The sequence below is a fragment of the Vombatus ursinus genome, unplaced genomic scaffold, assembly GCF_900497805.2.
Source record: "Vombatus ursinus unplaced genomic scaffold, bare-nosed wombat genome assembly UNPS02010219.1, whole genome shotgun sequence".
Taxonomy (NCBI): Eukaryota; Metazoa; Chordata; class Mammalia; order Diprotodontia; family Vombatidae; genus Vombatus; species Vombatus ursinus.
The window spans coordinates 2963157-2972846 of record NW_020949997.1 but is presented as its reverse complement, the minus strand read 5'-3'; the positions used below and the strand labels follow the sequence as shown (position 1 = coordinate 2972846).

At 39.7% G+C, this 9690-nt stretch overlaps 1 protein-coding gene across 1 annotated transcript in view; it reads left to right on the top strand.

Annotated features, from left to right (window-relative positions):
• Nucleotides 1-1939: 1939 nt before the first annotated feature.
• MSRA (methionine sulfoxide reductase A) overlaps nt 1940-9690 on the top strand; it is a 544359-nt gene continuing 536608 nt past the window's right edge. The window contains exon 1 of the mRNA XM_027853894.1: nt 1940-2136. Within this exon, the coding sequence (XP_027709695.1) occupies nt 1992-2136 (145 nt within the window). The 5' untranslated portion in view covers nt 1940-1991. The remainder of the gene's footprint in view (nt 2137-9690) is intronic.

The window sequence follows — 9690 nt, the reverse complement described above, 5'->3', positions numbered from 1 at the left end:
CTCTTGGGCCCACTTCCTCATCTGTAAAATGGGGATAACACCTACCTCATGGGGCTGTTGTCAAAGGAAAAACTGTTAATGCTATGCTATGCATTTTAGGCAAGTCTGCCAGAAGCACTTTTATTAACATTCTAAATGGAAGCATTTTCTAGCTTAAAGACATATCTAAATTGGTACAGTCCACCAATCATGCCCTCAGACATCTCCAAGACGTCCAAGACAATTTGAGGTAACGTTTATAGGGATCTGGAACAAGGAAAATGTTTGTTAAAATACAGTTTTGGTATAACATTCCAGAACTACAGTCAGGACCTTGAACTACTCTGTTTTTTAACTGACTACTCACTTTACAGATTAAAATGATTAAAAATATTATAATCCTTTCTGAATGAGAATAAAAAAGGGCTCTTCCCTTGGATAGGTCACAGGCCATATAACCAGGGAAAAGGCCATAAGCTTAACAGGAAAAGTGATACTCTGTTGTACAAAGTTTGGTTCTTACCCTTAACTATTTTCCTAAGAAAGGCCTTTTGTTTTTGACCTAACCCCTCTTCCAAAAGGAAAAAGTCAGGAAGGGTTTTAGGCTGTGGAAAGCATAATTTCTTTCTTTTTTTTTTTATTAATTTATTTTGATTTATCAACAATCACTTCCATATGCTTTTGAGTTTAAAATTTTTCTCCCCCTTCCTCCCCACCACCCTCCCCAAGACCGAGCATAATCTGATATAGGGGAAAGCATCGTTTCTTAATATTTTTAGTTGAAATAAAGGGATTTTAGTGCTTCCACAGTGTAGAGCTTAAATAAGAATATGTATTTAAAGTGCTTTGCAAACTTTAAATCACTCTATATAAGTCATCATCATTAATCAATTGCTGGTCAATTCCAGGTTGTCTCCAACAAATATTAACTCCAAGAGGGCAAGGACTTGTACATTTTCTTCTATGTATCCTACTACCAACTAGTACAGTGCCTGGCACATAATAAATGCCAGCACCAGTGTTACAGGGAGGTATTGGGTAAAATACTGGTTCCTGTTTCTTTAGCAACCCAAGTCTTACTTTCCCCACAATCCTGTGTGATAGGTGGTGTTAAGTAATATTAACCTTATTTTACTGATGGGGTAATGGTGCTCCAGAAAGGGTGATTTGCCACAAGTCACAGATGGGTGTCAGTGACAGGTTTAGAAAAAAAAAAATCACATAGAATTGGAAGGGGCCTTAGATGTCATTAGTCCCAAGCGCCTCATATTACAAATTAAAAAAACTGAAGCCAGAGAAATTAAGTGAGTTGCTCAGGATCCCAAGGGCAATAAATGTCAGAGTGGGATTCAAACCCAGGTTCTTTGATTCCAAAAGTAGCATTCTTTTCCTTCACCACTTTCTCTCTTTTTCTTTATATACCTAGAAACATTAGGCGCTTAAATAATAGTTGACTTGCACCAAAGAATTCAGATTTTCACAGTTGGGTCGGGGGTGGGGGACGGGAGGTGGGTCTAAGTGGGAAGAATCTCATTTTCCTCTGGGAAATGGAGAAAGCGTAATTTTCTCATCAGTGAGCTAATCTGCCAGAATTTGAACCCAGGTTCCCTAACAGCTAGTCCAGTACTGTCTTTTCTAGGGCAAGCCAGACGTGGTCAACTATTCAGTACAAATGTTCACCGCCTGTGACCTCTGTCCTTAAATAGCTTAAGACACAAGAATCCTAAACCCGTCCACAAAGCCCAACCCAAAGAAAAAACCCTGGATGCAGCATCAGCTCCTCCCCTCGGAAGATCCAGCACACCACCCTTGTGAAATAGTTTACACAACTCCGCTTTAAGGCAAAAGAACTCCCTCGCTTAGACTTTGCAGAGCATCCAGCCCGGGCTGCACGCGCACAGTCTCGCGCCTGCCCGGGGCTGCACCCCGCCCCTTCCCCAGCCCCGCCCGGCCCGCTCGCCCCGCCCACCCCTCGACTCTCGACTCTCGACCCTCGACCCCCGACCCTGTCTATGCTGTCTCGGATCGCAAACTCTGGGAGACTGCTCCACGGTTTCTGGCCTCGCTTGACTACTGGCATGATGGGAGACTCAGTCTCAAAAGTCATCAGGCGCGAGGACTCCTTACCCGGCCGCAGAGAGCCGCTCAAAGTAGCAGGTAGGGACTAGGAATGTGACGCGCGCACTGCCGCGCACGCGCGCTGCTGCCCTCCCTCCAGCTAATCCCCTCCTGGAGGAAAAAGCAGCGCCCGGCTACATCCCGGGCACGTAACGTGGTATACTGCGCAGGCGCAGAAGGGAACTACAACAGGCGATGGGGGCGGGGAGGAATGTGGAAATGAGACAAAATATAGATGGGGGGGTGCTCTTTGTGCTAAAGGCCTAGTGATATTTCAGCGGCTTCTTTTTTGTCGGACATTTCCTAATATTTCTTTTTCTCCTAGGAGCCTAAAGCATTTCAGGCATGTAATAATAATAATAATGATAATGATAATAATAATAATAACAACTAATAGTAGCATTTTTATCACTTTAAGGTTTGCAAAGCTCTTTACAGCTATTGTCTCTGTCCTCCATTCCTGGAATACTCTCCCTCCTTGTCTCCGTCTCCTGCCTTTCTTTGAGCCCCAACTAAAATCCCACCTTCTACTGGAAGCCCTCCCTAACTCCTCAATTCCAGTGCTTTCCCTCTGTTAATTATCTCCTTTTTATCCTGTATATATTTAGCTGTTTGTTGTCTCCCCTATTAGATTGTAAGCTCCATCCTGGACATTCACAATCCAACCACATCTCTTTATCTTGTCTATAATCATAGGGTGCAAAGACTTTTGTCAAATGCATTGCTAAAAGCCAAGCATGCTACATCTGCGACAAATCTATGGTGGATTTACTAGCCTAGCGCTTGTGTTAAAAATAAATGGTCAGTCATACCTCACTCAACCCGAAGTTCCCCACCAGAAAGAAAAAACACTTCTCAATCCTCTAACCGTTTACTTGAAAGCATAAAGAACTTTCTGAAAGTACATACAAGCAAGCCAAAACTTCAACTTTAACACTGACCTAATTAAAGAATTCACTAGATATCTAAGATTTATCACTTTCAGATTGATTTTTGTGTATTTTACATTTATTGTTTCTCTACTGCATACAAATATGTTTTCAAGTGTGTTAAGTACCCTGGGATTACACATGCATTAGAGGCATGAATCCTAGGGTGTGCCCATATATTAAAGCAAATGATTTTCTCCCCCAAAATGTATCATAATATCTTACATTAAAATTTTTGAGGATGGAATAGGCCATCCAAATGTCTAATCTTGGAATTACTGTTTGCTAACTTGTCTTGATTTCATATGAAAATTCTGATTTGTTTTGGAATAGGCAGGGTGATAATGTAGAAGTATTGTGAAGCCTATAGGATATATTATTCATTACTCAGAAAAATTGATTGTAAACATTCCTCTCTGTTAAAAAAAAATTCCTAACACACGTATTGCTTACCTTTTGCTCTGGTTCTTGCTTGCCTTAGCTATTTACTTTCACAATGCTCTCAGCCACCTTGGATTGTCTATTCCTGTCCAACTTTTCCTTGTTATCTATTTTGTATAAGTAACTCGGCTACCAGTCAAGCTTGGGAGAAATGACACCTAATTGGTGAAAGAATGCTGAGACAACGCCTTATTCCTGTGTAAGAGGTAGAACTTTGCGAGATTGTTTGAGAAAAGATATACTCAGAAGGACTTTGGGAATGGCAGATATGTAGAAGAGGGCTCCTCAAAATGTCCCTGTTTTACGCTTTGCCTCACTAAAGACTTTGAAGACTTTCTTTTAGGTCATATTGGGTCCTGTCTTTGATCTAAAGCTGAGATCTCATCTCGCTCTCAGCTAAAGAGTTCATTCATTTTGTGTGTTTTTTGGTATATTGTAATGTGTAGAACTTTTCTGGTTTCTGTTTGCTGTTTGCTTAGGTCAGACCTGCACAACTTGGCAGTAGGTAGGGGCCAAAATTAAAATAGGCTAAACTTTCTGTGGGGAAGATAGGTTTTTAGCAACTCACTTCCACATAAAATTAACTAGAGACAGACTGATGATGGTTGGTTGCCGAGGATCACATGACAAATAGGAGAGAGTGCTCAGTGGCAATCCATCTGCCAAGTTACATGACGGGCACAACAGGGACTAGTGCAAGGCTGGATAAGAGGGCAGGGATAGAGCTCTCCTTACGTCTTTACCTTCTTTTACATCCTCTACATTTTTCATGATTTTCTTGCATCACTCTCATTTCTCTTCCCAGTTTTTCCTCTCCTTCTCTTACTTGCTTCTCAAAATCACTTTTGAGCTCTTCCAAGGCCTGGGACTGATTCATATTTTTCTTGGAAGTTTTGAATGTAGGAGCTTTGACTTTGTTTTCTTCTTCTGGTTGTATGTTTTGATCTTCTTTGTCACCAAAGTAAGATAATATAGTCTGACTCTTTTTGCGCTGCTTGCTCATGATCCCAACCAGTTACTTGAGTTTTAAACTCTTTGTTAAGGTAAGAGTCTGTTTCCAATGTGGAGAATGTACTGTTCCAAGCTTCGGGGGTTTGTACAGCTGTTTTCAGAGAAACTTCTAGGGATCTGGAAAGTGTCAGTTCTTCCAAGGTGCTATGATAAGGGGCGAGGTGTTTCCTCTCCACCACCACAACAAACTCCACCACACCAGCGCTCCTCCTCACCCCAGGACCGCCCCTCAGAACTGTGACTCAGATCCAAGCACGGGCAAAGCAAGAGATCTCTGCCTCAGCCCTGGCAAAGAGATCTTTGCAATCCCCCTCTGATCAGGCACTCGATTCCCCCTCAGTCTGTGGGCTGGAAGCTCAGGATGCAGCCGCTGCCCCGAGGGCACGCTCTGGACTTGCGGCTGAAACCTAGCTTCTTCTCTCACCACAGTCACAGACTTTTCCCACTGACCTTCTAAGTTGTCTTTGGCATTCGTGGGTTGAGAAGTCTGGAAACCACCACAGCTGCCCACGATTCAGTCCTCTGAGGCCTGCTGCGCCCAGGCTGAACTGTGCTCCTCTCCCAGCCCAGTGCCATACACCTTTCCGATCAGCCATGCAGGTTGTCTTGGGCTGGAAATTTGTTTTACTCTGTTTTTTTGTGGGTTCTGCTGCTTTAGAATTTGTTTAGAGCCATTTTTTATAGGTATTTGGATGGGTTTGGGGGAGAGCTGTAGCAAGTCACTGCTTTCCCTCCGCCGTCTTGGCTCCACCCCCCCATCCTCTACATTTTTCGAGGGCTGCCTGAAATCCTTTGGCAAGCTGCATGTTGTGCATTCCTGGCTTAGATGAACAAGTTTACTTGCTACTCATTATTTGTGAGGGTCTTTTGTGTAATCTTTGTTTGGTAGAAAAGAGTTAAACTGGTGAGTTTAAGTTAAAGGGCTACCCTTCATTTTAAGAGCAACCAGGGAAATAGCTTTTCTTCTGAACCCCTAAAAATCATACTCCAGGACCAGCAGTATCTGAGAGGAGGAAGAGATAGTTATAAATCTAGACTGATACCCTTCTTGGACATAGCTGAGGGAAGGAACAAGTACCCAAAAAAGGTCCTTCTGCTTCTTTCAAGGTAGAAACAATAGTTTAGAATAGGAATTGGCCAGTGTCCAGAGATATCTAACTATGTCACCCACAACCTGTACCTTTACAGTTAGATACTCCGTGTGTGTGCACAGGCACACATATCTTACACGTGTTTTCTATATACATATATAGTATGTATATCTGTCTCTGTGTGTATATATATATGTGTGTGTGTGGTATATATATATATATATGTATGTATGTATGTATATGTAGATATTTATATAGAAAAATATTGTCTGATCTTTAGAATGTGAGCTCCTCCATAGCAGGGACTATTTTACCTTTCTCTAGAGCCTGGCATAGTATCTGGCATAGAATAATGCTCAATTGGTTGGATTGACAAAATTTGTTTTGTCTATTAAGTCATGATGTATAAATGTATAAATACCTTATACTTTTTATGACACTAATGGTAGCCTCCATTTTAGCCTCATACTTTTTTCAGTCCCGAGCCTGGCACATAGACATGTAATATATGCTTATGGGTTTATTGATTGAAGGAAAACTTCTGCCATTCAATAAACCACTGACAGTAACAAAGTCCTGTTCTTCAGCCCCTCTAGGTAAGAAACCCAAACTTTCAAACTAATTTAGTATTGATCTCCCATTTCTCTTCAGGCTATTTATAATGGGCCAGATCTGACAATGTCCATAGAAAGTAACTGCATATTGCTAGGAATGGATTGAATCGCTCTATGTAAAAGTCTTTGGACATCTGTTGGCCCTAGTATGAATATTTGAACTTCTGGTCCTTTCCACTTTTCTGTCCTTATTGTTCTGCTATTACAGTGATTCACTTGGTCCCCTTTGTGAAGGCAGTTTAATCCTGTTCCCATTCTTGGTTATGTAGAGGTGCTTTAACACTTTGAGATAGAGGGAAGAGGAGGATTCACACTCATTCAGGTAAATGAAGGGGTTAAAAAAGCTTAAGGTAATGGCCTATAGCATTCTCAAAACACCTGGAATTTATTTTTCATTAAAAAAAAACCAAACTCATTTATCACAGATTGTGTAACTTGTTCTTTTTTTCTCAAATAAGGTTTCAGCTAATGGAAATTCTCCATGTTGACTCTTTTATGTGGCTTTTTCTTTGTATTTGGGAAACATTACTATTCAATTGATCAGGTACTTATGTTCTGTTGACATCAATCAAGGCTATTTTGCATTTTTTCTTGGCTCCCTTGCAATAGCCACTTTCTTGCCTTTATATTCTTACACTACTTTTGTCTAATTTTAGTCTTTTTTCTTCCTTTTCCCCTCCTGTTCTTCCTTTTTTGAACTTAACTGCTTTGTATGTATAGTTATTCTCTTTATATTTATTCTTTTTATGATCAACATATGTATTTGTATATGTATATATATATGTACAGTGGATATGTATATCTCTACTGAATAGAATGTGAGCTCTCTTCGAGGAAAGACTGTTTCCTTTGCATTTTGTAGCCTTAATGCCTAGAACAGTGCCTGGTACATCATAGACACTTAATAAATGCATTTTGATTGATTTCTTTAGCTAAGTTCATCCAAGTTGACAATGTTCAACCTTTACCAAACATTTAACACCTATTATATGCAAAATATTGTTCAACTTTAAACATTATTCTTTTTTTATTGTTCTTAATTCTCTAGCAAGTTGTCTATTTTCCCATTCTTTATCATATCATTCTTTCTCTTAGCTATTTCAAATACGTTTCATCTTACTTTCTTGTTTTTTTGTCACAAATTGCTTTTGTAATCAAAATCTACATTTTGACATGATTTTGAAATCTAATTTTAGAGGAGGGAATTGTAATAAGTTAATCTGAGTCATTTTACATTTCATAAATATTCATTTTTACAGTGGTATCATTAGTATAGATAGGATATCTTGAGACAAATTTCTTTCACATTTATGTGAATATTGTTGACATTTCTTTTATTTTGACTGATACACACACACACACACACACACACACACAACAGTAGGAAATAGTTCTCCACTTCTGAATATTTCTCTTTCTGATTAATTTCTAGCTTCCAGGACACATAGTTGATATCAGTGCTGCCTCTCCATCCCTGTCCATTCCTCTTGGATCATGTCACTCTCTTAATTTTGTTATCTTCCTAAAACACTCCTTTAATCATGTGAATATTAAGGTTAAAAAAAAAAAGCCAAAACAACCTTTAGTGATTCCTCATTGCCTGCAAGATAATGACTAGATTTTACCTTAGTGTTCTGGGCCCCCTCCACTCAGGTCCCAGTCTGCCTTTCCTGCCTTATTTCTTATTCCTCCCAACAAGGACCCTTTACTCTATTTTCTCACTGTCTCTTGAACACATCTTACACTATTTAATCTCTTCATTTTTGCTTCTTCTGTTTCATCCTCATGGAATGCCCTCTTCCATCTTTTCCACATACACAAACAAACCATTTACATAGTGCTTCAAAACCCAGCTTATATCCTGCTTTCTTCTTGAACATTTCATGAGTACCTTACTCACTTCCCTAGCCAGAGGTGATAACTCCTTCCTCTGAACTCCAGCGATTATTTTTGTGACTGCTTTGCCATATGATTGTGTATTGCCTTGGGCATCTTTTCTATTGTTGCCTTGAACTGTTATTTAAATATTTTTCTGTTATTTCTCCTAGCATCTCTTTAAGATTATAGATTGTGGAGCAGTTGCTTATCTGCACTGGGGGAAAGGAATTCCTCACCAGGAGTACCCTACCTACACCAGTGAATACCAAAAGGAGCAAACCTGTTATTTTACTTGGCACATGTTTATTTACTCTATCACCAATTAGTATGCAAACTTCTTCAGTGTGGTGTCTTCTGAAGGACAAAGGAAAACTAGACTAAATATATTTTCTTACTTCAAAGAATTTAAGGTTTAACTAAGCCTAGGAAAAATACAACCGGGGTGAAGAATTGGATAGACCCTCAACCTAATTCTGTGGTAGTCCTGATATAAATTGATACAGCACATCCTCCATCCACCCTGCAAAGAGAAATGATTAGCCAGTAGCATACGCTGCTGAAAGGCGTAGCCACCAATGATGTACATCTCATACTTTTAATAGCTGGTATCATGAATTGGATTGTTTAAACTGCAAGCCTTCAGGCTGCATACTAATCATAATAGCTCACATTTATATGGCACTTTAAATACATTTTGTCATTTGTTTCTCACAATTACCCTGTGAGATAGATACTAGTATTATACCCATTTTGAGGATGAGGGAATTAGTTCAGAGAGTTTAAGTAGTTTGTTCACTCATGTGGCTTGTAAGTATCTGAGGTAGATTTTAAATCTAGGTCTTTCCAACTTCAGGTCCATCACTCTTTCCACTGCCCTGCTTCCTCAGAATAAAATACCTCAGAGTGTGGCATTTGAAAAGGTTCAAGAGACATAATTTCTGGGTAATTTAATCAGTTTATTAATAATACCAGCATTTTAACAAAAGCTGGTCATTTGACCTTCTCTCTCTTAGACCAGACACAGTCATGGTTTATGTGTCCATTGGAAGAAGGGTGTTCTGAGGGTGGCAATCAACTGACTGACTAATAATTAATGAGAGAATGAATATTACAATGAGGGGCTGGACCTGAACTTTGATTAGGTCATTTACTTCCTTTTTTTTTTTTTGGTTTGTTTTTTGCTAGGCAATGGGGTTAAATGACTTGCTCAGGTCACACATCTAGTTAAGTGTCAAGTATCTGAGGCTGGATTTGAACTCAGGTCTTCCTGACTCCAGGGCTGGTGCTCCATCCACTGTGTAACCCAGCTGCCCCAGGTCATTTACTTCTGAAGTTATCCCTAGCCTTGGCCATCTGTTAAAAGAATTTATCCCCTGCCCAAGCCTGAGCAGAAAATAGTTTCACCTTTGATTAGAAGTCTGATCTAGTTGGGTAAAGTAGCAATACTCAGAATGAGGTGAATGTTAATCCTATCGTCCATCAGCCCTGTCTTTGAGAGATTGAACAAGGAAATAGAACAAGGAAAAAAAGCTGGGTCTCTGCAATTTTAAAAATTGGCTATTAATATGAGAGAGAAATAATAATTTCTCTCATGAGCATAGTTACTTTTTATTTATGAACAGAAAAGGT